General features: G+C 44.8%; 2 protein-coding genes and 1 long non-coding RNA gene across 5 annotated transcripts; 2 read left to right on the top strand and 1 right to left on the bottom strand.

Annotated features, from left to right (window-relative positions):
• Window positions 1-856: 856 nt before the first annotated feature.
• Window positions 857-14,522, top strand: pank4 (pantothenate kinase 4 (inactive)). Of its 2 annotated transcripts, XM_086200119.1 has the most exons (19): window positions 857-991; window positions 1,364-1,446; window positions 1,965-2,173; window positions 3,544-3,727; window positions 4,281-4,373; window positions 4,551-4,704; window positions 4,925-5,106; window positions 5,309-5,390; window positions 5,781-5,881; window positions 7,971-8,126; window positions 8,708-8,820; window positions 9,289-9,376; window positions 9,639-9,790; window positions 10,398-10,453; window positions 11,096-11,145; window positions 11,454-11,558; window positions 11,896-11,996; window positions 12,118-12,186; window positions 12,458-14,522. In XM_086200119.1, the coding sequence occupies exons 1-19, from the start codon at window positions 865-867 to the stop codon at window positions 12,705-12,707; spliced, it is 2,355 nt and encodes a 784-aa protein (XP_086056245.1). In that variant the 5' UTR covers window positions 857-864; the 3' UTR covers window positions 12,708-14,522. The 2 variants fall into 2 exon arrangements, 1 of the variants encoding a protein (XP_086056245.1); XR_015112163.1 differs by lacking the exons at window positions 12,118-12,186; window positions 12,458-14,522 and having other exon boundaries at window positions 11,488-11,558.
• On the bottom strand, window positions 8,890-16,265 carry LOC147268490 (uncharacterized). Its single transcript, XR_015112165.1, has 3 exons — window positions 15,600-16,265; window positions 9,573-9,845; window positions 8,890-9,063 (listed from the first exon to the last, which is right to left on the bottom strand). It is a non-coding gene; the product is annotated as an uncharacterized LOC147268490 (long non-coding RNA).
• Window positions 15,262-23,127, top strand: LOC147268489 (4'-phosphopantetheine phosphatase-like). 2 transcript variants are annotated; one of them, XM_086200121.1, is made up of 10 exons: window positions 15,262-15,532; window positions 16,518-16,712; window positions 17,862-17,929; window positions 18,055-18,263; window positions 19,331-19,514; window positions 19,961-20,053; window positions 20,171-20,324; window positions 20,907-21,088; window positions 21,278-21,359; window positions 21,756-23,127. In XM_086200121.1, exons 2-10 carry the CDS (start codon window positions 16,634-16,636, stop codon window positions 21,773-21,775), a joined length of 1,071 nt encoding a protein of 356 aa, XP_086056247.1. In that variant the 5' UTR covers window positions 15,262-15,532; window positions 16,518-16,633; the 3' UTR covers window positions 21,776-23,127. The 2 variants fall into 2 exon arrangements, with proteins under 2 accessions (XP_086056247.1, XP_086056246.1); XM_086200120.1 differs by having other exon boundaries at window positions 16,504-16,712.
• The last annotated feature ends 3,155 nt before the right edge of the window (window positions 23,128-26,282 follow it).

Genomic DNA, 26,282 nt, shown 5'->3' with positions numbered 1-26,282 from the left:
GTTTTGACCTTTATACAACTAGAGCTTTGCATCTGGAATCTCTCCTCAAAATTAAAGAAGATCAGATAAAATAGCTTTACCAATCCCAAAGGATTGTTTTTGAGCCAAGTTGCTAAAAATTACAATAACGGATAAGAATAGCGAATCATACAAATGAGAGAAGTATTACCGTAGTATACTCACAATAACAGTAGTATTACTAGTACAACTGTACACCACTCAGATGGCAGGGAGAGAAGATGTGCAGGACTCCAGGTGTGCGGATGGACTCTGTTCCTGTGGGCTTTGTGTTTTATTGCCTGATCGTTTACATCTTAAAACGTTACTGCTGTGATTGAGGAGGACATAATTTCACACAGTCATACATGCACTTCTTTGTGCAGTAATTGAAGATCAACATGCAGATCATCCTCATCATCGATAAATTGATGGTGTATTAAAAATCAAAATGAACTTTTCATATCATGATATAATTTGAGGTGTAAGCCTTATATATATATATATATGTGTATATATATATATATGTATATATGTGTATATATATATGTGTGTATATATATATGTATATATATATATATATATATATATATATATATATATATGATAGATAGATAGATAGATAGATAGATAGATAGATAGATAGATAGATAGATAGATAGATTGATAGATAGAAAACTGATTGAGGTGGAACGGAACTTGTTTATTTGACCCAAGTCCCAATTGCAGCAACATCGGTTTTCTATTGTTTTGGTGTTTAAATGAGCACGCTTGCTACGTATACGTGAGACCACGCCCCTCACTGTGCGTACACGCTGATTGGAAGGCGGAGGCACGCAAGCACGCAGCGTCACAACGTCGCGGACCATGGCGGAATGTGGTCAAGTTGACAGCAGCACAAGTAGTAGTCACACCATGGATAAAAGCATTACTCTTCCGCCCGACGAAATATTCCGCAATTTGGAGAACGCAAAGCGGTTCGCTATAGACATCGGTGAGTCCCCGAGGAACCTGAGAGTTTGTTGTTCAATTGTTCAGTCTTTTTTTTAATGCTCGAACGCAGCGGGATAATCTCTCAAAGACCAACGTTAGCACTGACACACTTGAAAGTAAACAAGAACAAGCTAACGTTAGCCGTGACTGTAGGGTCACCTTTTAATTTGACAGTGTGAAACCGTTTTGGCTTTAGCTGCCAGTTAGCCTATGCTAAGATTGCTCCTAATTTATCGCGCTGTCGGTACAGGTAGTTTGGTAATTCCCGAGTGAATTTAACGGTTCGGTCATGCAGGATTAGCCTGCTTCAGTTCAGGCACTTGAGCGGTGTAAGACTGGACATAAATCGGTGTCGCTGCGCTTTTTCTACCAGGCGGATCTCTCACCAAACTTGCCTACTACTCAACTGTTCAACATAAAGTGGCCAAAGTGCGATCTTTCGACCACTCTGCAAAGGTAAGGTCCTGGCTTCCTGTTGATCTTTGACTTCCTTACATCTTCCTGGGTAAAGCAGAGGCGGAACCAGGTGTTGTAAACATGCGGGGCTCAGGCCAACCCAGTGGGGAGCTATTTATAGCAGCTGAATGCACTCTTTCAAGCATCAGAAATATTAAAATACTGCACCTTAAGTAGCATCTGTTTGCTCTCCAACTGTCTTCACCATCCACCACAGCTGCAAATGGGAGTAATGGACGTAGGTTATTATCTTTCTACTCCCGCTCATCCTGTTGTCTTGTTGAAGCCTCTCAAAAACTCAAGACTAACTCCTCTGGTAGAAATTAATTTTGGATCAGGTAACGATTAATATTTTGAAGTTGTCAGACCTTTGAGGCTTTTGAGAAAGACCAGGATGATAGTTGTGAATAGTTCTGTGTACGTTTGCTGTGTCCAGACTTAACAGGCAATGCTTCATTTTGTACTGAATCCAGGTTTGGTCCACTCATTGATTCTTCTCCTGTGTGTCTGTTTCCAAGGAGGCGGCCAGCGATAAGCTGTATGAAATATCGGTGCAGGAAGAGGTCACTGCACGCCTTCACTTTATCAAGTTTGAAAATGCTTATATTGAAACATGCTTGGACTTCATCAAAGACCACCTGGTCAACACAGAAACCAAAGTTATCAAAGCCACGGGTGGAGGGGCGCACAAGTTCAAAGAGCTAATCGAGAGGAAACTGGGGCTCAAGTGAGTGTTCGATCCAGCGCTCAAAATGTCATTTCATGTAAACAAAATCATTGAAAAAGGAGGCAAATTTGTTGTTGGATTCACACTCTTAGAACACAACAGCTGTTCTATGAACACTTGTATCAGTGGACGGATGTGTACAGGCGGTGGGGGGGACATCATGGTGGCTGCGGAAGTGTGGGTAACTTAGCCTGCACCTGAGGTCGAGGGGAGTTGTGGGTTTTTGGTTCAGAGCAACTGATTGTGAGTTCAGTCAAACCAGAGTGGGGCTGTGATTGTACCTGTCATTTAACGATAGAAGTACTGCGTTCATTTATCTCACCGTGTGAGATTTCACATCATTGGACGGCGCTTTCTGTTCTTCCCACCCGGCTTGCCTGAAGGCACCACAGCCTAAACCAACACTGAACCAGGCTGGACGAATTTTGAAAAGTCGTAACTAGTCAAACTAGAAATCTATACTTGGCAAATGCATTAATATTAATTTGTAATAAAAAAGGAAAAGAAAATTGGAGTAAATACCTTTAGAAATATAGAAAGAAAAAGGCCCTTCCATTTGGGGATTTAATTTAAACAATTTCTTCTTTGAATTTGCTAAAATTGTACAACATCCACATAAGTTCAGTTATTGGTAAATGAGATTGTGGTCGTATGCCACACAAACGCTGGGTGTGTTCCCTCTGGGTTAAAATTGTTCTACAAAAACAAAAGCCATTTTCAGTGCAATTTTAACTGCAATTCAGAAGAAGTGCATAAAAGGCAAATCCTCCATTTTTAGTCCAGTTGTGAGGTGCACATGTATGCTAACAGTTCAAGTTTGATACTGTTGCGTTTTAATATGAGAGCAACAACAAAAAAAACTCCATCCAAATAAATGAATGCATCTATAAAAGCGGCTACTTCAGGTTTTCCTTGAATTTCAAATAAAGATTCAATCAGGATTGTGATTCTAGTGGTAAACCTGGTTACCATCAGAGTTGGTTACCATGGCAACGCACTCACCACTCTTTTTGGAACTGGAAACCTATGTTTTCCCTCATGCCAGCGTTCACAAACCTGCACTGAACTTTCTGGGACGCGCATCTGGAAAATGCCACTTTGCTGGCGTAGATGGTGCGAAGGTCACGGATCGTTTACGGCTGCTCTGCTTCTGTGTGCGTGAACGTGGCCGACGTGAAATAATTCCCTTGTTCTTCAACTCACTAAGGAATAAAACAGATGCGTCTGTCAAACACACGCAGTTGCAGACTCCCGGGAATGTCCACGTCTTGGCAGACACAGTAAATGTAGGGAGACATTTTGGCTCGCCGCTTACGTGCCAGAGGACTCCTGTGTCATGTGAGTCGGTCTCATGTTTTGTGTCTTGGCAGAGTGGACAAAGAGGATGAGATGACCTGCCTCATCAAGGGCTGTAACTTTGTGCTGAGGAACATACCCCACGAGGCTTTTGTCTATGCCAAGCACGCCGACTCAGAGTTCCGCTTTCAGACCACTCATCCGGACATCTTTCCTTACCTGCTCGTCAACATCGGCTCTGGGGTGTCCATCGTCAAGGTAACTGACGAATTGAACCTTCAGCTGGGAAGTTTGTCTCTCTGGTAAACTGCATCAGCTACGCACAGTGTGTTTGTTGTTGGGTTTTTTTTTCCCTGTAAAACATTTAAAAACACCCACAAGTACCAAATGCTAGATTTCTGTTCAACCGGCATTTGCTGTGTACACTTGATTGATTGATTGATTCTTTAATGACCACATAGCCAGGCTGGTGGAATTTGTTTTTGTGATTTTGTTTTTTTTTTTTTGTTGGTACGGGTTACCACATTAAACATGTAACATAGATGTATATACAGACAGACACACACCATGCATAAGCGCCATGCTAAATCCTCAGAGTTCAGAATGTTTATTGCAATGGGAATGAAACTGTTTTTGAAGTGGGTTGTTTTGGAGGCACTTGTCCTGTAGCGCCTCCCAGAGGGCAGTAGCTGGAAGGCACAGTGTGCAGGGTGAGTGGGATCAGAGATGATCTTGCGGGCTCTTCTTTCTTCAGATTATTCACATTTGTGCAAACGAGCTGTCGCCATGCTTGATTCCCTCTCCTCAACAGGTTGAGTCGGAGGACAAATTTGAGCGCATCGGTGGAAGTTCAATAGGTGGAGGGACGTTCTGGGGCCTTGGAGCCTTGCTCACTAAAACCAAGGTGTCGTACCTGGAATTCATGGATCTTAGTATTTAATTCTTTCTTTGTCTCCAAATGCTGCCTTTAATTCTCTTCCTTGAATTCTCTTCCTCTCTGTTTGGTTATTGGGAAAACATTGGTGGCCGAGGGGAAAGTTCTCCTTAACCCTCGTGACCTTTACTCTTTTCTCTCCTGTAGAGATTTGACGAGTTGCTACAGTTGGCCTCTAAAGGGCAGCACACAAGCGTTGATATGCTGGTCAAAGACATCTACGGAGGATCTTATGGATCCTTGGGCTTGACCGGAGATCTGATTGCCAGCAGTTTTGGGAAGTCTGCTACTGCTGATAAAGGTGACACATGGGTACATGCTTTTATATGGCTGCCCTGGCTGGGCGTTTTATAAGTGCATATACAGGTGGATGTCATGGCATGAGTCACTTTGGAAGTTTTTCATATCACATCCTCATCTGCAGTTGCTCAACATTTTACTACCAGTGAACACTTTCTGTACCACAATAATGGAAAATAATTTATGAACACAAGTTTAAGCACGTTGGTTTTTATTTGCAGAGTTCTCTAAAGAAGACATGGCCAAGAGTTTACTCCATATGATCAGCAACGACATCGGGCAGCTGGCCTGTCTGTACGCCAGAGTCCACAACCTGTCCAGAGTCTACTTTGGAGGTTTCTTTATTCGAGGACACCCTGTCACCATGCATACCATCACCTACAGCATCAACTTCTTCACCAAGGCAATGCCTCCACTTCTGCTGACACAAAAACAATCCAGCAGTAATTTTATTTTTCTCGCTAAATCTGTGGATGTTTTATTCTATCCTTGGTCACACAGATATCTGTAGCTCATTTGAGTTCAGAGGCAGTTTAGTACTTTTTGATTTCACAGTATTGTGACCCCATAATCAATGTTTTAATGGTAACACCTGTTTTTTTTAGGGTGAAGTCCAAGCCTTGTTCCTGAGACATGAGGGCTATCTTGGAGCCATTGGAGCTTTTCTGAAAGGAGCAGAGGAAGACAGTAAGGAAATACAAATAACCTCCTTGTGTTTGCACACTGGGGCCGACACTTAACTAGTAGTCGTAAAGGAAACGTATTCCTGTACGATGTTCTCTCTGATAATCCCTGAAATTTGGTTGAAACTACTTTAATCTTCTTCTTCTTTTTTTTTCCCGCTGTCGGTTTGTTCAAAGGATAAACATATATAGATTATATATATATATATATATCAGAAAAATGTCAAGACCTGCATGTTAACTTAGAAGGTCGCCATTGAAACAAACCCAGTCGTAGTGGGTCATGCAGAGACCTCTGCAGGGTCAGTGCTCCGAGTTAAGATCTGCGTGAACACGGTGCTGCACCAGAACGACTGAACTCAACCTTTCACTGTGATATCTTTGCCTCTTCTAGATCCAAACCAGTACTGTTGGGGTGAGAACTATGCTGGGAGCTCTGGCCTGATGAGCATTTCTCCTGATATGAACCCCATGCAGCGAGCACGCAGTGGAACGGTGAGTCGACGGGGGAAGCAGAGAGTGTTCAGGTCGGACGCTGCAGCCGCCACTTCAGACCTCAGGATGTTTACAGTATTCACTCCATTAACATTGGCTTTTATTCCTCCCTCCTGCCATCCAACTTGTCGGATTTTTACTTTTGAGGCTTTATTTGATATTTTTACTCATTGTCATAAGTATCATCATGCAGTCATTCATTAATTATGAATTCTGACCTGTTTTTTTTTTTTTTCATTTCCTTGCCACACACTCTTCTCTCTATCTTACCCTTTCCTTCAGTTTGCCGTAAGTACCTCTGCCGGCTTTACTTGTGTGCACTGGTTTGAAGACGTCACCCCTGTTCACGGTGCTTAGCTTTGTAGCGCTCACCACTCCACTTAGCATTTAGCCGTGTCAGGTATTCACGTGTGATCACTGGTGTGCAGGGCAACGTGAGTGTCCTTTTTCAAGGAAGAATTTCTAGTGTAGTTTTGATGCAGTAACATTCAGCGGTTTTGATGGTTTGGTGTGGTGGTGTGTTCATGCTGGCCTATATGGAACCTGTGGAGTTGTTAGCCTGCAACGTTAGCATAAGCTAACAACTCCACTTATGCTCACTACTGAAAGTCCTGCTGCTGTGCAAAGTGTGAGGCAGGACTTAAAACATGAGCTATTCTTTGATGATTTTACACATAAGAATGAACAAGTATAGGTGGAGTATGTTCTTTAGAAATAATCTTCCTCTAAGGAACCTCGAATGGAGTTTCCCTAATAGAGTGCTGAGAAACAAATCTTCAGAACGTGGTTCAGTCTCATTTATTAACAAAAGAAAACACTGCTCTGGATCCAAATTTTATTGAAGGAACACGCCAGTTTTTTAGGAAAGACACTTATTGTCCACCCTCCTCAGAGGAACCACTCTGTCCTCTGTGTTGCATCAGGGAGCTTTTAGAGCCACGGAGATCAGCTGACCACTAGTTAGCTTAGCACAATGAATGGTTGTGGATGGACTGTGTAACATTGTTCCAAACAAAGTCACAAGATACACTTTTTCCAAATTGTTTGTTGCCTTCATTAGCGTACCTACAGTTGTGTGTAACAGCAACTATGAAATAACAATTAAAATTGTCAAGCTATTGTAACTTTAGAATCAAACTCATAGCAAATAGCATTGTCCTGACTATACCTCAAAACTTCTACGGAGGAGAGGATGAGGAGGATGAGCTCTGGACAAACCAAGATCCTGCATCGTTATCTGTTTGAACCAGAATACACAGAGGAGGAAGTCCAGCTTTTACAAGCTGAGAGGGCAAGACGGAGGTGTGCTACACGGCCCATCCGCTACTATTTATTGTGCTCAGCTAATTAGCAGTCAGCTAGAAAGGAGGAGAGAAGGACGTCTGCCTTCTTTTCTGGCTGGTGGTGTCCTTTTAACATGACGAGTAAGACAGGAGATCTCCACTGAGCCGCTGCTGCACGTCTTCCTCACTGCCACTGCCTGCTTTACAACACATGCTTACTCATGCACTCTAATGTTGATGTGGAAGTGTGTGTGAAGATGAAAGGTGTTAGAGTCAACAGCTTGTTGATGATTTCAGGTTCCATATTAGCATTGGGAATATTTCCAATCGGACACGTTTGCTCTTTCTCCTGGACACAGATCCTCTGCCATCATCGTCATCTTGTCACCTTCCTCCCCTCGTCACGTATCAGTGAGACTTGACTCCATACCTGTACGCCCTGAGCTGCCTGAGCCAGGGTTTGTTCCAGAAAGGTTACTGAGGTTAAAGATTATCAACAAGTTGATTAATATTTTCCCAATGCATTTTTTTTTTGGATTTAAAAGAATGACAATAGGGATGGTGCCCAGTTTACACTGATGGCTACCTGAACACCAGAGTCCTCAAATCCTCTTGCTTTCATTGATGTTTCAAGATCATTCTGGCATTTTACTGTAGCTCGCCGTACGAGCCAACATTGATTGTTCTCACGCCACCTCAAAGACAACGGTGGTCCGGTAGATGGTTTGGAGTGGACTGAGCTGGTTGGAGTTTACAGAAAAGACAGACAGTATATGTGTCTCCTCCGTTTCTTTGTTTTTGTCTAGTTTGACATGCTGGAGATGGACCGTCTGGAGAGGCAGCTGGTGAATCTGCCTCTGCTGCAGGACCCTTCCTCTTACATCCCAGACACAGTGGACCTCACGGAGGACGCACCGGCCCGTGAATACTGGCTGTACTGCTTCGAGGAGGCCCTGGATGGGGTGGGATACTAGTTTATGGTGGGGAATAAAAAAGCAGGGTCACGGAGTGGGTGTAACGTGCATGAGATAGGTGGGAAACTTTCTCCTAGATGGAAATCTGGAGATGTTTTGGAGAGAACTTACACAGGCGTTATTTACTCGCTGTAACCTTGTTGAAGATGAGGTATTTAGTTGGTCAGACTTTCATCTCGTGAAGGTAAAATGACAGCATGCAGGATGAGATATTTTACCATCAAACAATTATCACATGATAATTTATGGTCACGGCGGCACGGGGGTGCAGTGGGCAGCACTGTCGCCTCACAGCAAGAAGGTTCCAGGTTTGAGTCCCGGCCTGGGCCTGAACCCCGCCTCTTACCCAAAGGCTGCAGGGATAGGCCCCAGCTCCCCCCGCGACCCTTAACAGAATAAGCAGTAGAAAATGGATGGATGGATAGAACTTATGGTTACATGACAGGCACTGGCAGGTCTCACTGCTGCCATCAACTGAGCCGTATTGCAAAGCATGTCAGATAAATGCATTAACCCAAAAAAATAGGGCCCAGAAATTCACTATGACCGATTGCTGTTTCCTGGAGCAGGTGGTTAAGAGAGCCGTGGCCAGCCAGCCGGACATGCCGGAGGCCGGCGAGCGAGCAGAGAAGTTCCGTCAGAAGTATCGACACAAGCTTCAGACCCTCCGCCATCAGCCTTTGTAAGAACTGTCTCTACTCCCGCTGTTTGACGTCGGCTCTTAGTACAACTTTTCCTCATTGTCTGCTTTAGTTCATGTCTTCATACCTAATCTAACTGCCTACATGCTTGGTTAATGAAAATGGGAACGCTCGGTGAGAATTCTTGTGGTTTCAGTCTTTCGTAACGGGATGCGTTGGGTGTATCATTTGTGTAAACTGCGGCGATGTCAGTCTGATGAAGGTCATGAGGTCGTGTCTTATTCCTACGATTGGACCAAAACAAAGGAATACCTGATTAGTTATGACTTTTTAAATGTTCAGTACAGGTTTGATGAATAAATGTCAAGCCCCAATACGAAACAGACCAAAACCAATGTTAAATACGTGCTATGCATCGACTGCTCTAGCCCCGTTTTCTGTGTGTGTGTGTGTGTGTGTGTGTGTGTGTTTCTCTCTGGCTAATGTAGAGTGCTTCTCTTCTCACCTAGTGCTTATGGATCCCTCACTGTCAGAAGTCTGTTAGACACGAGGGAACACTGTTTAAACGAGTTCAACTTTCCTGATCCCTACTCTAAGGTCTGAGTGAAATCTATCAGTGTTCATTTTGTTTTCATTCTCTATGTGTGCTACACAGCTGGTTTCCCCCTGACTGATCCCATTTAACGATTTCATACATTCATGTTTTCACACAAGTCTCCACTCACCAAATATTGCCTGAACATGAGTAACATATTCCCACACTTTATTTTATTTTTTTTAAAAAATGTTTCACCATCTGACTCAAGAGAAGCGTTGGTTCCCTCTGAGCTGTGATCCGTCTGTCATGTCTGTGTTGCAGATTAAACAGAGGGAGAACGACATGGCTCTCAAGTACTACCAGAAGGCAGTGAAGTCCCTGGAGGAGTTGAGCTGGGACGAGAGACAGTTTGCTCTGGTCAGGGGCGTCCTGGCTGGGAACGTCTTCGACTGGGGAGCCAAGGCCGTGTCAGAGTAAGTGGCTTTACTGGGGCGACTGATCGCTCGGTTCTGGCTGACCACGAGCAGTCTGTGTGGGTACGTGAGCAGAAAGAAGTGTCAGTTTCTCTTAGAATCACATAATTTGAATGGAGTAAATTATGCTGAAACCAGGCAAGAGCTAATGGTCACCCTCCAGAAGTCATGTTGATTCTGTTAGACAATTATAAAAATAAAGAAGAGAGACGATATGGTGAATGTTGCTGCACTAATATACAGTAGTGAAGCTGCTGTATATTCTGTAAGTGTGCTGGAGTTTTTAACTGGCTGGAACTGTCCCGCTTTTTATGAAAAAAAAAACTGCTGATGATATTCAGATAAAAAGAGGAAACTGCAGCCTCTAAGTGTGTATCAAGGGTTGGAGCTGGTTGCTTTTTCCTGCTTTCCACATTGTCAGACACCTGCCATACATGGTAAATGGTATGAATATATATTGATATTAATCCAGGGCAAACTTCTCTAGGACCAGCGAGCCATGCTGAGAATCCATGTTCATGAAAGGTGCTTGAAATGTCTGGTAAAGTCCTGAGTCCTGAAAATGTGTCAGAAGCCTGATGGTAACATGCATGCTCTGCTGTCACAGTGTCCTGGAGTCCGATCCTGAGTTTGGATTTGAGGAGGCTAAACGCCAGTTGGAAGGTACAACGACACTTTTCCACTGAAGTTTTTCTTTTTTCTCTTCATTTGTCGTTTCTATCACAGCTGTTTGAATAAGAATATATATTTGTGAGCTCTTGCAGTAGATTGTCATGTACTGCAGCTTCAGTGTTCTCACTGTCATGGTCCTCGTCTTGATTTCCTGTTTTATTTTGTAGTTAGTGTCCTGTCTTCCTGCGTGTGCCCCGCTTGGATTACCTCAAGTGTCTCACCTGTGTGTGATTGCATCACCTGTGTATCCTTACCTTGTGTATGTGTTTCCTGTTCCCGGCTCCGGTCGGTTCATCGGGGGAACGCGGAGGAGCAGGGAACAAGATGAGACTTATCATGACACTGACAAACACAGGAACAGTAACTATGACCCGACAAGAGGCAATGGGAAACAGAGAGGTTAATTATACAAGGAAACAAGACACAGGTGGAGCAGTCATACACAGGAGGGACACGTGAGGTAATCACAGCAGGGGGCGCACAGGAAGACGGGACCCTAACTCCAAAATAAAGCAGGAAATCAAGACAAGGCCCATGACACTCACATCTCTGAATGTCATTTTTCAACGAAAAGAGTAACAGAAAAACTCAGCTTGTGTCTCCAGCTGACTTTCTGTTTGTTGCTGCCTTCAGAGCGACCGTGGCTTGTTGATTCCTATGACCAGTGGCTCAAGAGACTAAAGGTGAGGCTCTTTCACGTTCAAAATGTTTAGAAAAAAGATTTGATATCAATAATGGCAATATTGGTGGGAGGTCAACGGTACTGTAAGAGCGCGCGTGCGCACACACACACACACACACACACACACACACACACACAATGATTATGACCCCTGGACCACCACCACATTTTAAAGACAGAGAAATTGAAAAAGCGTTTGATACCATTTTTATTTTTCAGCAGTATTTCAGGGTTTGTGGTAGTTGTTCTGTGCTGTGTGTTCCTGACGAGTTGTGCTTGAATACAACCCATCCTGGTTTTCTCTTACAGGGTCCTCCTCATAAGTGTGCCTTGTTTTTCGTAGATAATAGTGGAGTAGACATCATTCTAGGAGTGATGCCTTTTGTCAGAGAGCTTCTCTCTCGAGGAACAGAGGTAAGGGAGCCTCACGAGAGTTCAAATATACCGTATGTTAGTGTCGACACAGCGTTTGTTACACCTGCCTCCGTGAACCATGTGTCATTTGTTTTTATTTTCAGCGATAGGTGGTTTGAAAAATAAAAAAAGAGGGTATTTGTTTTTGATTTCAAAATAACACAAGGCAGTTTCTCCTTCATGGTCTTAAGAGGGTGAGGGAAAAGTGAAATTGAAGGATGGTTTGATTTCCATTTTCTCTTTAAAAAGAAGGCAAAAAAAAACAAAAAACCTGAAAACAAAAAGCCTGTCTGGACCGACAGTCACACGGATCACTTTGGTGATGTTCTTCCTTCAGGTCGTGATGGCCAGCAACTCGGGTCCGGCTTTAAACGACGTAACAAACGGTGAACTGCAAATACTGACGGAAAGAATCGCTGCCATGGATCCAGTGATCCAGTGAGTATTGATAGATTCCACGTGTGCATTCTAACATCAGTGAAAATCATTCCTTTAAAAAAGAAAAAAAGAAACCTCTTCAGAGCCTGGACAGCATCAGTGGAATGTGTTTGTTGTGCAGGGCGGGGCTGAGGGAGGACAGGTTGATGCTGATCCAGAGTGGTTCCAGTTCTCCCTGCCTGGACCTGAGGTGGGTTTTTGGCATTTGTGTTTGATATTGTCGACTGCATTGACCGCGACTCCAGGGAAAAAGTCCACGGATATCTGGTGGCAGCTTCCATCCTGTTACAACACTGTCAATTCTGTGTACGGCCATAAAACTCTCCAAAATTTGTCAGGTGTCTTTGCCATCAGCTTTCAGAACCGTTACTTGTGCTCGAGTGTGCTTCTTTAAGATAATGGGAAGTGTTTGCTGCCTGATGTTGGTGAATCAGGCTCATCCTGTCTGTGCTGCTCCCCAGCCGTCTGGACAAAGTTCTAACCATGATAGTTCGTGAGCGGGACACTGACCTGGTGGTCATCGAGGGTATGGGCCGAGCCATTCACACCAACTACTACGCCATGCTCAGCTGCGAGAGCCTCAAGATGGCCGTCATCAAGAACTCTTGGCTGGCCGACCGGCTGGGAGGGAAGCTGTTCAGCGTAGTCTTCAAATACGAGGTACCGGCGGGAAAACCCAACCAGGACTCTGCAGCACTGACACCCTCATGAGCACAGCAGGACTCACGTTTGGACAGAGCAGGACGCCCAAGACCAGCAACCAGAACCTATTAGCTGGTGCTCCGAATGTAGGGATGGTGATTGGGTTCTGCCACCGAGTGAATGATTGTAAAGCTGATTGTAACATTTAAGTTTTATAGGTGATCATTAACAGGAAGGTGTTAGATTTTCTCAAACTGTTTTCACACACAAGGCAAAGTGAATTTGTTCCTCCTTCATTGGAGGACTTCGGTCGCTGGATTATTTATTGTGATTTGCATCATTCAGATGCGTTTGGATACTTTATTGTTTGTGCTCATTCACCCAACAACAGGGATCTAGGTGTTCTCTTCTGGAAGGAGGAGGGGGACGCTCCTCCCGGCGGCGTTCTACGGTTGACTTGGGTTTTAAACATCTTCGACGTGAGAATGGTGGCACTTAAACCTTTTAATCTGCTCTTGTGCACAAACACTGGACGGCATGGAACGATCAGTTCGTCCCTCGTTGTCCGGCATCGTTGGAGCACCACCCCGTAACAGCTTTGTTGTAGTTTTCCACTCAAGGTTCACAATATTCTCAAGTTTTTCACCTGTGCAGAGAGGTGAATGTGCATATTTTGTGCTGAGAGTGTATGCTGCTCTGCTCGCGCCACCTGGTGGGAATAGATGCAAATTCATGCCTGTTCACATGCTTTGACTTCATATGAATTGCGGGAAGAACTCACTTTGCGTCGTGTGTGAACACAGATTTGATGGATTTCTTGTGCTGGTCCTGTAAAGAAGAGCTGCTCCATTGATTGATCTGATGCAGATCTCAGTCCAAACATCCCATTTTGTCACATTGCTACCATCTTTACTGCATCTAAACGGTTTCAATACAAAGTTGTCTGTGTCTAGCAAACAGACTGTTCGGACGGACGAGATCTCAGCTTGGGTGAAACCAGTTTAGAGAAAATGAGACGATGCCAGCGCCCGACACGGTCCATCCAAATGTAGATTCTTTGGATGGCGTGTGGTCGTGAGATGTGAGGGGTAATTATTGCTTACAGTGGGTTTAATGTGCCTTGAGGCTGATAAAAGAATTTGTCTCGATGGCTCATAATTCTTGTTCAAGGTTAAAATTCTACAAAAATATCTTTTTTTTTTTTTTTTTGTCTAAGCTGTCTCACGCTGACAGGTCCAGTTTTTCTAGTTTGCCAGTAGATGAATTGAGATTAATGAATACATTTTGTAGTTAAAGTGTCATCAAGGTAAATGTCCTTCATCCAAAAAAAAAAAAAAAGAAGAGAGAAACAGTTGGGATCATTTCTCCAGCAGGTGGCACTATTCTACTGGAAGTAGGATTTAATAATTTTTCAAATCTTAGGCCTCCATATTCAGGTTCCAATATTTCACTCGTCTCTGAGCAAAGTGTAACTTAACGTCATTGACTGTAATCTACGGGCTTGGACTGTAAAAGTACAAGCTGTAATCCATTCTTATTCCCTCAATAGCAAAATGCAACGGTTTGAAGCAATAATGCTGCAGCAGCTAGTTGTCACTAACAAACATGAAACACTGTGTGATTGTGAAGTGGCTGTTTTTTTCATCTGAAGACACTCAAGGCAGCGTCAGATCAGGAGTCCTGCCTTCGGTTTGAAAATAATTCCTAAAGCTGCTCGAGTTGTGGACTCGCATTGCGATGTAATATTTGACATTTGTACATAAATGAGAAATACAAGTGTATGTTTATAAAGTTAATTTGCTATCATCTCAGTTTAGCATCACCGAGCACAATTTTGTTTATGATTCTTCTGACAATCAATTTTAATTAAAAGGTGGAAATCTTTATTTTATCCCCTCTTGTGTGCATGGGGTGTGTGTGTTCCTTTCTCCGTGTAGACTTGTCGGGGGAGTTTGGCCGCGTGCAGCCACGTAGAGAGTTGAGAGATGCCCCACATTAAAAAGCGTGAACCCGCCGCTGGCTGTGTAAAAGCTGGTATGTGGTGGTGGAAGCCTGCTGAGGAGCTGTGAGCTGATAATGTATGAGGAAGCCTGGCGGGGGGTCGTCCTGCTTCTCATCTAGTTCATCTCTCTCACTGCCAAAACACACACACACACACACACACACACACACACCACTTCTGCAAGGGCCCTTCTTGGGTTTAGTGAGGACGTCCGTGCGGTTCGTCTGGGAGTGACACCTCCAGTTCAGTGTGTGTTTGCACGTTTCCCTCCGCCATCAGCGGCGGTGGATCAGACGATGGCCACACGTGTAGACACCCCTGGACGCTCCTGCACAGGACCAGGACCCCCAGACTCAGTTGATCACACTAATTTTACAGCAGTTTGGTTCGAAGTCTGCAGCTGAGAGTTCAGTTCACGCCGGAGATGACGAGGAAGAAGTTGCACGCATTTAACAATCTAATCATAAAACCTACACTGCAGGTCATATCTTCCCAACCCTGAGCTGTGGGGCTCGTCTGACATTCCCTTACTAATTTTACTGAACTGTGCCAAATTTGAAGAAATTCCCTCGATGCTTTGCTGAGTTGCTGGGAGGGACAGACATGACGTCATCAAGAGGGGATCCAGTTGCGTAACTGAGCTCTGACTTTCAGCCACAACTGATGAACTCTCAGAATCCCGGCGAACTGAACAGCCGCCGTGGTTGTAGTGGTTGCAGTCACAATTTGACGCAATCGCAACCACACAGCATCACAACTTGGACGTCGCGGTTCGCCTCAACGTAAAACCTGAAACGCTGTTATGAAGTTAAGATTCCACATAAATGTGCGCGTGCAGCTGGGTTCAACATCTTCCTGGTCTCCTCCCCCTAATTTCAGGCTTTAAACTGTGGTGAGTATTTTTAAACATTTTATATATCAAGTAACAGTTGAAATGTAAAAAAAAAAAAACAACTTACCGAATAGAAGAGCCAACTCTGGAGGACAGGACTCAGCGGTTTTCCTCCACCTCAAGGAGGAAAGCCACTCCTTCCAGGACGACCATGTCCAAATCCTCGACAGAGAGGACAGATGGTTTGAAAGAGGAGTTAAAGAAGCCATCCACGTCAGGATAGAGAAACCATCTTTGAACAGAGGAGGTGGACTGCGACATTTCCTTTCACCTATTTACAACCAAGTCCTTTCAAAGCTTCCCCAAAGAGTTCAGCTGACAGACCCATGTGGAACGGCTGCTGCCAGCACAGCCCATTAGCATCTGAGTGGTCGGTGAAACCCCCTAACGACCACCCCTGAAACTCCCTGACACCGCACAACGACTGTCGTTTGGGGAGGCCAGGTGAGTCTCGGGAGGGTCGTTTCCACCACAATAGCACTGACCACTCCCACATAGGTTTATAAGCTGGAGCTTCCACACTCTTCACTAGAACTGAAGGAGCCTCTCGGATGAGAGGTGAAACGTCTTCAAGATAAACTTACGTCCAGTTGACCAGATTTTACTTCGCTTCGATCTACGATGACCTGGATGAATGAGAACCTACACAGACATCTTACCGAGTGGTGAAGAGCAGCAACAATCTTTACAAAAGAGAAAAACTGTCTTTAAATTTTGTATCAAGCTCTGGTTATTCTTTTCTTTCCCTCATGTAACTTTTTCTATTCATATGTCAGAGCAGAGCCAGAGTTCTGCCCCCCCCCCCATTGTCCCCCCCCCCATTGTCTCCTCCCCCCCCCCATTGTCTCCTCCTCCCCCCGTGTTTGAGTGACCCTGGTAATGTGGGTGTGACCTCATGCACACCTTCCTCTCACCTGCATCGGCTGTAAACCCTGCGGTTTATCTTCTGCACCTTTGCTTGAACTCACCAGTGTTGGCATTGCAGAGCTGTTGGTGCCGCCTCTCCTGCCTGTCTGTCTCCCTGCCCTGCTCAGCTGCTCCTTCAGAACTTCAACATTCCATCTCACCACCTGGCAGCCAGCAGCCGGAGTCACCGCCACCATGGATGAAAGCATGACTCTTCCGTCTGATGAACTATTCGGCTGTTTTGGAAATGCAAAGCTGTTCGCAATAGACATCGGTAAGTGAGTATGGAATATGAAAGGTGGACTGGAATGGTTTTTCTTTCTCTTCATCAAGAATGTTAGTCATCACCCCACTTCTTAATTATTTTCTCAACTTCTCTTTTTTACAATTTTATCAGCGTAAAAGTGCATCGATTAAAACTTGTCACACCTAGGGGTTCACTTCACACTTGTGAACCACAAGATTTTGGTTCCATGAGGAATAATAATTAAAGAAAAGTAGTTACATGAAGATGTGTGTAAAAGTTTAAAGTACAAGAAGTGACAATGATGCTGCAAAAAATAAAGAACAACCTCTCAGTTAATATTTCAGGAGATCGGACAACCGTGGCAACTGCGTTGTTGTTGCAACATCACCATGACGGAATTGTGGTGACTGTTAAGGTCGGGGGTGGGCAACCATGTGCCAGGGAGAGCCGTGTGTATGCAGGTTTTCCTTCCAACCCAACACTTTAACAGGTGATTCCACTGATTAACACACCTTCAGCCACAGAAGAGTGTTAATCAGTGGAATCACCTGTTACAGTGTTTGGCTGGAAGGAAAACCTGCATACACACGGCCCTCCTTGGCACATGGTTGCCCCCCCCCGGTTTAGGTGCTGTCTTACCACAAGTGGATGAAGTGTGAATTAAGTGCACGACGTCTTTAATTGATGCAGAAACTGGATTCACTTGTACAATTACACTGAGAACATGAACGTGCAAGTACCCAAGTGTGTAAGCGGATCAGGTGTCCCGTTGTCTTAGAGACAAGTGTTAGTGCTAATACACTTGACCATCAGGGACCCCTCAGAACGGACAGGGTGGTCGGCGGCCTGCATTGTGGAACCGGTTCTGCGTTGTGTGTCACGGGAGCTTATTTGCACTGTGCGCAAAATTTGTTGAACCTCTGCAGTCGCACACCTCTTCCCACCTGAAAGAGCCCTGAGAGAAAGTCAACAAGGCCAAGCAAAAGTTAACTGCCTTGAGTCTCATACTTTAATTTGACTGCTCATCGGCAGCAAGCCGATGCTCGGATTTTCCCTCTCCTAAGTTATTCAGGGAACAGTAGCTTGCAGATTTTCAATTGAGTAAAATTAGCAGTTGTCTCTTGACAACAAACCCAAACCCTAACCCAGTGCTGTTTGTTTGTTTTTATTTACCAGGTGGATCTCTCATTAAACTTGTCTACTACTCAACTGTCAAACTGACATCTCTTGACCACTCTGCAAAGGTAATCAAAAGTCCTATTTTTCACCAACTTAACTGCCTGCTCAGCCTATCAGAGCCAAAATCAGTGCACGGGAAATGATTCGCCATTCACACGATTGTCCTGTGTGTTTGTCATGTTTTTCCAAGGAGGCGGCCAATGAGGTACTGCATGAAACGCCGGTGCAGGAGGAGGTCACTGCACGCCTTCACTTTATCAAGTTTGAAAACTCCCAAATTGAAACATGCTTGGACTTCATCAAAGACCACCTGGTCAACACAGAAACCAAAGTTATCAAAGCCACGGGCGGAGGGGCGCACAAGTTCAAAGAGCTAATCGAGAGGAAACTGGGGCTCAAGTGAGTGTTCGATCCAACTATGAAGTAAAACTGTTTTGGTGCAATGGTGCACTGTGTATGTACTGCCTGGATAAGAATAAATAATACATATAATAAATAAAATAAAAAGAAGGAAATTCCCTGAGCATTCCGGCTAAATAAACTAAAATAAACAGGTTGTTGAACTGTTCCTCTGCTACCCTCATCTGGTGGATTTAGTGCACTAGAATACCGAAAGTGCAGATCTTTCCCAGGGATGCGATTCGATCCACAGTCGTGCAGCCTTCTGGCAGAGTGTAGTGGCTGAGATGGAAGTGGACCTTTCCCAGCAGCCCCACATGCAGCATGCTGGCCATGGCTCGCCAACACATTCCCTCAAAATCCAAGGTAGACACGCCCTGAATTTGGTCGCAAGATCTTCAGTGTCTCTGACACACGTTTTGAATTTCAACGCTGGGTCGAGGCTGCGAGAACTCACCATCGTCCTTAGCAATGTATGGAACAAAGCCCCGTGTTCACTGTCTTCACCAGACACGAGGAAGCCAAAAAGAGGGCTTTTGGGGGGGGGGGAGGGGTGTTTGTTTTTTTGGCTAGCATTTTCAGCATGTCCACCTTCCAGCCTTAATGCTAAGGCTCACTTCTGGGACAATTGTCGGGCTTCGTGGGTGGGCTTTTAGAACAAGATCTGCATCATAGACCACCAGGCCAATCATCAACAGAGGCTCTTCAGTATGCGTGTGGTGCGGTGAATAGGTGCGCGAGCCAGGGTTGTACATCGCATCCTGAGCGCGGCCTCAGGCACCAGACCCTAGTGAAAGCTGCCGATGGTGAAGGGAGTGCGCCTTCAGCTGCTGGAGTCTTGTGGTGGAGGTGCCCGCTGCAGTCAAAGGGCAGGTTTGCTAGGTAGCCAGAAGCACAGAGGAAACCAAACGGCCCGGCTTCTGAAGCGAGAAGAGGTGACTGGATTGCGATCGGTGAACAGGAGGACATTGCAGTCCTGTAATGTCCACTGTAATTAGAAGTGTCTATTGTCTGACAGAGTGCGTCAATCTAAAGGCCTCTAACCTGTGTGTGTAATATTGTGGCAGAGTGGACACACAGGATGAGATGACCTGCCTCATCAAGGGCTGTAACTTTGTGCTGAGGAACGTACCCCACGAGCCTTCGACCTACGCCAAACACGCCGATTCAGAGTTCCGCTCTCAGACCGCTCATCCGGACATCTTTCCTTACCTGCTCGTCAACATCGGCTCTGCAGTGTCCATAATCAAGGTAATCCACAAATGAAACCGTTTTCCTTGCGGGCGATCCAAGCTGCCCAGTACATCTTGCAAACATAGTGAGATGTTTCTTTTATTACAGAAAAGATTTTATGGAAAACAACCCTATTTTTTAACTTTTGTTTTTTCCAAATGAAACCATTAATTTCACTCAGCACCACCTACAGGTAAATACCTACAGCTTATAGGTAACAACGTTTCAGAATCATTTGCATACTTTGAAGAAGGATCTGAAGTTAACATCCTCAGGTGCCAAATGCTAGTTTTCTATTCGCCTGTTCAACCCATATTTAACGGGTAAATTTGCCTTTCTCCAGATTATTTACTTAAGAGTAAACAGGTTCTTTAACTTTGTTTAAAAGTTAAACAAAGGGAATAAAGTATAGTTAAAGAGTTAACTTAAACTTTAACGGTTTAAGGGCTTCCTCTCCTCAACAGGTTGAGTCAGAGGACAAATTTGAGTCTATTGGAGGAAGTACAATCGGTGGACGGACGTTCTGGGGCCTTGGAGCCTTGCTCACCCAAACCAAGGTGTTCTGGCCATCATGTCCTGATCTTACATGGAGTTATTACATTCAGGCATTCATTAAACGTTGGCTTCTCAGTACTTATTTACCCTCGTGACCTTTACTCTTTTCTCTCCTGTAGAGGTGTGACGAGTTGCTACAGTTGGCCTCTAAAGGGCAGCACACAAGCGTTGATATGCTGGTCAAAGACATCTACGGAGGATCTTACGGATCCTTGGGCTTGAGTGGAGAAATTGTTGCCTGCAGTTTTGGGAAGTCTGTTTCTGCTGATGAAGGTGATATGTCACACTTTCATGGGGCCGCACTGGCTGGGCATCATATAACATTTCCAGGTGGATGTCACAGGAGACACGGAGGAGACACGGATAATCTTTTTCTTTAAAGGCATAAAAAGTTGCAGAAATGTTCATCCCTCAATCCATTTTCTGTACTGCTTGTCTGTGTCGCCATGCCACCCTGTCACAGAAATGTGTTGGTAAAAAAAAATTTAGGACGGTGAAAATTTAACCACTAGTGAACAGGCTGAGGGGCGGCATGGCTCGGCGGTGGCGTGGCCGTCTCCTCACTTCCCCCGGTGTCCAAGTGTCCTCGAGCAAGATACTGAACCCCAAATTGCCTCTGATGGCCTTGCGACGGACTGGCGACCTGTCCAGGGTGACCCCGCCTCTCGCCCAATGTCAGCTTGGATAGGCTCCAGCAACCCCACCATGACCCTTAATGATAAGCAGTAAGAAAATGCATGGGTGGATGAACAGGCTAAATAAAACATTAATGGCAAATGATCAGGGATGTTTGTGCTATGAACACAAATTTATGCACGTTTTTTTTTTTTTTTTTTTTTTAATTATTATTTGCAGAGTTCTCTAAAGAAGACATGGCCAAGAGTTTACTCTTAATGATCAGCAACAACATCGGGCAGCTGGGCTGTCTCTACGCCAGAGTCCACAACCTGCCCAGGATCTGCTTTGCAGGTTTCTTTATTAGAGGACACCCGGACATCCTGCCGAAACTCACCCACCTCGTCAAAGCCTTCACCAAGGCAAAGCCTCTTCCTCAGACTAAATCCGTTCATCGCAGCGGCTTCATCCGCGGTCTCGGATGATTCATTCTTTGTCTCACAAATCTTGCCGCTGTGGTGCAGTTTAGTTCAGAGCTAGTTTCTTTCTATTCTGACATTATTCTCAACCACAAACAAGGTTTGGTTGTTAACACATTCTTGCTTTTTTAGGGTGAAGTTCAGGCCTTGTTCCTGGGACATGAGGGCTACGTTGGGGCGATTGGGGCGTTTCTTAAAGGAGCAGAGGAAGGAAGTAAGGAAACAAACCATATTTTTCCGACATCACCACACAAGCTCTCACTCTCAGTGAGGCTGATAGTTAACTTGCAATGATAAAGGAAACATGTCTCTGCAGGATGTCTTCACTGACATCAGGTACAAAGAGAATCTCAGGAATGCAGTTATGAAACTACAGAGTCTCCTGTTTTAGGCACATTTAAGGCAAAATGTGTGTCAAAATACCATTGTACATGAAGTACTTTAGCACTCCAGATGTGCCACTGCCTGAAAATGGTATTCAGCAAGTGTCTTTGCTTGGCTTGGTGAAGAAACCATCACATGTGCTCGAGTGTGCTTCTTTAAGATAATGGGAAGTGTTTGCTGCCTGATGTTGGTGAATCAGGCTCATCCTGTCTGTGCTGCTCCCCAGCCGTCTGGACAAAGTTCTAACCATGATAGTTCGTGAGCGGGACACTGACCTGGTGGTCATCGAGGGTATGGGCCGAGCCATTCACACCAACTACTACACCATGCTCAGCTGCGAGAGCCTCAACATGGCCGTCATTAAGAACTCTTGGCTGGCCGACCGGCTGGGAGGGAAGCTGTTCAGCGCAGTCTTCAAATACGAGGTACCGGCGGGAAAACCCAACCAGGACTCTGCAGCACTGACACCCTCATGAGCACAGCAGGACTCACGTTTGGACAGAGCAGGACGCCCAAGACCAGCAACCAGAACCTATTAGCTGGTGCTCCGAATGTAGGGATGGTGATTGGGTTCTGCCACCGAGGGGATTATTGTAGCATGTAGGTTTTAAAGGTGATCATTCGGTGTTATATTTACTCTCAATAATTGATGTGCTTTTTCCACTGAAAGATTTTCATCACTTTTATGCAGATCTTTGTCCAAAAAAAAACCAAAACCCAAATTGCCACTTAAGTTTGCTGCCAGCTTCACTACATCTTGATCCCACGAAATGTTTCTGTGTGCAGTAAACAGAGTGTAATGACAGATGTGCAGCTAATGAGGTGCTGCCCCAACACGGTGCATCCTCATGGGAATATTAGATTCTCTGGATGGTGACGCACACAACTGGTGAACAGGAACCAAGAAGAACAGATGATCCAACGAAACATGACAGGAGAAACTGAACTGAGACACGAACTCACTAAGTCTCTCTTAGAGTGTGTTTAAGTGCCTTGGCGGATGTGATAAAAGCATCATAAACCCTGAAAAGGACGCAGTACTGTTCAAAAATCTGCTGTTGTTTCCAAGTGACCTTACACTTTAACATAATCTTTACTCGTGTCGTCGTTTAAGCGGCATCAGGGTCAGTGACACTTTGCCACCCGGTTATGGGCCTGTTTCTCCAGCAGGTGGCGGTATTCTACCGTGAGGTAAGTTTTTATAACTTCTCAAATCTTTGGCCTCCATGTTCAGGTTCAAGTATTTCACTGGTCCCTTCACTGGGATCTACTGGCTGCGACTGCAGAGTTTCGAGCTGTAATCCAGCCTTGTTCTTTACGGAGGCTAAGATGCTGCAGCAGCTCGTTGTAACAAAGATAAAACGCAGAGTGACGGTCAAGTGGACAAATGTTTCAGTGACTTCCCCTGAAATGCTCCAGATTGTAAAAGCTTTTGCCATGAATTATTTCCTCAAGCTGCTCAGTTTGTGGACTCGCATTCCAATGTTTTACCTGGGATTAATTTGCCAAATTTGTTTGCTTCATTTCAGTTCAGCACAATTTTGTTGATGATTCTTCTGACAATCAATTTTAATTAAAAGGTGGAAATCTTTATTTTATCCCCTCTTGTGTGTATGGGGTGTGTGTGTTCCTTTCTCCGTGTAGACTTGTCGGGGGAGTTTGGCCGCGTGCAGCCACGTAGAGAGTTGAGAGATGCCCCACATTAAAAAGCGTGAACCCGCCGCTGGCTGTGTAAAAGCTGGTATGTGGTGGTGGAAGCCTGCTGAGGAGCTGTGAGCTGATAATGTATGAGGAAGCCTGGCGGGGGGTCGTCCTGCTTCTCATCTAGTTCATCTCTCACTGCCAAAACACACACACACACACACACCACTTCTGCAAGGGCCCTTCTTGGGTTTAGTGAGGACGTCCGTGCGGTTCGTCTGGGAGTGACACCTCCAGTTCAGTGTGTGTTTGCATGTTTCCCTCTGGCATCAGCGGCGGTGGATCAGACGATGGCCACACGTGTAGAGACCCCTGGACGCTAGCATCAATGTTGCACTTGGCGTGAACAGTTTTTCATCTCTGAATGGACCGATTCCATACCTGGATTCTTAATAAACGTGAACAAACCCGTTCACCGCCTGCCTTTTTTTCCACTGTATCTGTAACTACAGGCCTTGAGAAAACAGTGCACCAGCGACTTTCACGGTTTGCATGAAACTCATAAGCAGTCTTCATGATAGACCTGTTTATTTGAGCTCTTAGTCCACTCCAGCTGCACCTGTTACGGAATTCAATTCACAATTATGTCAGTTTTGTCAGTTCACCTTAAACAGCCACGACGACACTTTGTGTGGCGCTGGTTTTGGAGTAATTTGTGTGGTTATTTGGATGCTGAGCTGTGATTTAAGGTCAGTCTCCTGGAAAACTTCACTACAACAACAACACAACCGTTATTCAGAAAAAGTGTCATTGTAATACATTTTTATCTCGAGTCTTGGGGGTTTTTTTTTGACTAATGTACGCTGACTCTTCCCACCCACTACCATTCGTTGTGCTAAGCTAACTCGCGGTCAGCTGGTCTCTGAGGGTCTGCCTTCCTGTCTGGCTCTGGGGGGGGGGGGGGGAATCACAAAGAAGTGTTTTCTCCGGAAGTTGCTCTTTAGCGCCTTGATCCAAGCCTGTCAACGGAGTAATTAGTTTTAATGTATTCACAGTCTCAGAGTGATGCTCAGATGTTAAGAACTGACCATGTAAGACATGAGGACCACACCGGCGCCAGACCTCCAGAGTCAGGTGACTCTACTTGAGGACTCGCGCATAAAGCTGTATATTTATTTGGTCTTTCAAATGAGCTGAGCTGCCTCCATTGTAAAAGTACGCCTTGCAGAAAGGAAATTACCTGCAGGTTCTGTAGTACATTTAATAATAATAATAACAATAAAAAAACCTGTCTCTTGCTCTGACATGAACGGTACATACGAATCAATGTGTGGAAATGTCAATTTGATCATTTTAATGTATTTTAAATGAATGAGTGATTGTGTTTACATGTGGTTCCATGAACTGGCCCAGAATCACATGACGCTGATGAAACAGAAGCATTTCGTGTGTAGCTACTGGTAACAAAACCAGGAGGGACACTTATGCATGTCTCCTTAAACTAAAAAGAACAAACTGCAGTAGAACACTCGACCGCTCGGCGATGTCCATCCGTCCCGCAGTCCATCCTCGAGCTGCACCGGCCACACCAAGTCTGAATCCTCCCTCAACTCCTCCACAATTACCATCTTAAATCGTTATAACATGGGAAATATTTATCAATGCCAATGTTAAACCTAAGCTCGGCGTGCAGACCGGCCCCCATCAAGTTAACGTTGCATCAAGGCATTCACAAGTACAGAAGTATATTTAGAAGCGACAAATAAACCTCTTATTGTGTGCTTCATGCACTTTAATTCATCTGGGAGTCAGGATTGGAGCGCTGACAGAACTCCAGCGCTCAATAGAAACATTTCGAAAGGCATTTAGAATTTCAGCCATTATCTTCCCTCGGCAGGCTCGGCCCTGCTATGTTACACTCCACTAAGTGGCTTGTTGGCATTGTTTGCATTTAAACTAAATTACAATAAAGCTCATTCATTGGTTTGAATAACCCCAACAAGCAGTGTTTCAGTTGGACAGACAAAACCCAAACGAGGCTCAAATTTGAAATGTCAACCGATTCCCTCAAGTGATGCCTACACAGTCCTGCGTGGAAGCCGTCGTATCAAACCTGTCAACAGGCTCACAATGGAGGTTTCTAATTAGCGTTGCTGGCACTGCGCGGTCAAACGACTTGGTAAGACAGACGGAACGCAGCATGAGAGGTGCGGTTCTCCTGTCTGTTCATTTAATCTTAGATTACAAAATGCAGAGTTTAAAAAAAAAAAACCAACAAACATGCACACCACAGCCTCATGGAACGATCAAAACAAAAACACTGCACGCATCAAGCACGTGATCCTCAATGTCAAGGCTACCGCGACAGATGTAACGCCTCGCTCCTCTCCTAATCAGGCTCGCCGCAAAGTTGTGGAACAGAGCTGCAAGGATTTGCTCCAGTTCAGCCACAGGAGCATTAAAGTTTGACCTTGGACGCTGAGCCGCAAGGTTTCACTCTCAGAACCCCTGAAGACACAGAAATATTGACTACCTGAATTTGTTGTTGTTGTTGTTGTTGTTGTTGTTGTCTTTAAATGGATTCAATTCCTAGTCCAGAAGCTTTGAAACACCTTTGAACAACTGGGGATATTGAAAAATAAGTCATCTTTTAATTGCTTGAATCAGTTTTAGTTTTTCTAGTGAGAAGTTCCACAGAGCTGTTGAATATTGACGTGTGTGTGTGTGTGTGTGTGTGTGTGTGTGTGTGTGTGTGTGTGTGTGTGTAAATGACCCCAACTCAGACTCACTGCAACCCTTAATCGAGTCTTAATCCTCAAAAGGCCATTTGAACGTATTGGGATTCATATTACGGCCCCTAAAACACACAAACAGGAGTGTTTCCGGTGGTGTGTGTTTGTCTGTGAGCAAGGAGGCGTCGACCATCATTGCTGTTTTTGTAAACATTGCAAGACGGAACACTAACGGAGCGCGAGGGGCGGGGCTATGATGGTGTAACACAGCTCCCAAAAGTTTCTGTAAAAATCACAATTGTCATTCTTTGCACATTATTATTATCATTATTATTATTATTATTATTGTTTATTTATTTCCAGAAAGGCAGAAAATCACT

This window comes from Aulostomus chinensis, chromosome 3, assembly GCF_037954235.1.
Source record: "Aulostomus chinensis isolate RoL2024-O1b breed Wild chromosome 3, RoL_Achi_v1.0, whole genome shotgun sequence".
NCBI classification, from domain to species: Eukaryota; Metazoa; Chordata; class Actinopteri; order Syngnathiformes; family Aulostomidae; genus Aulostomus; species Aulostomus chinensis.
The sequence above is the reverse complement of the archived record's forward strand: the minus strand, read 5'-3'. Positions and strand labels throughout refer to the sequence as shown.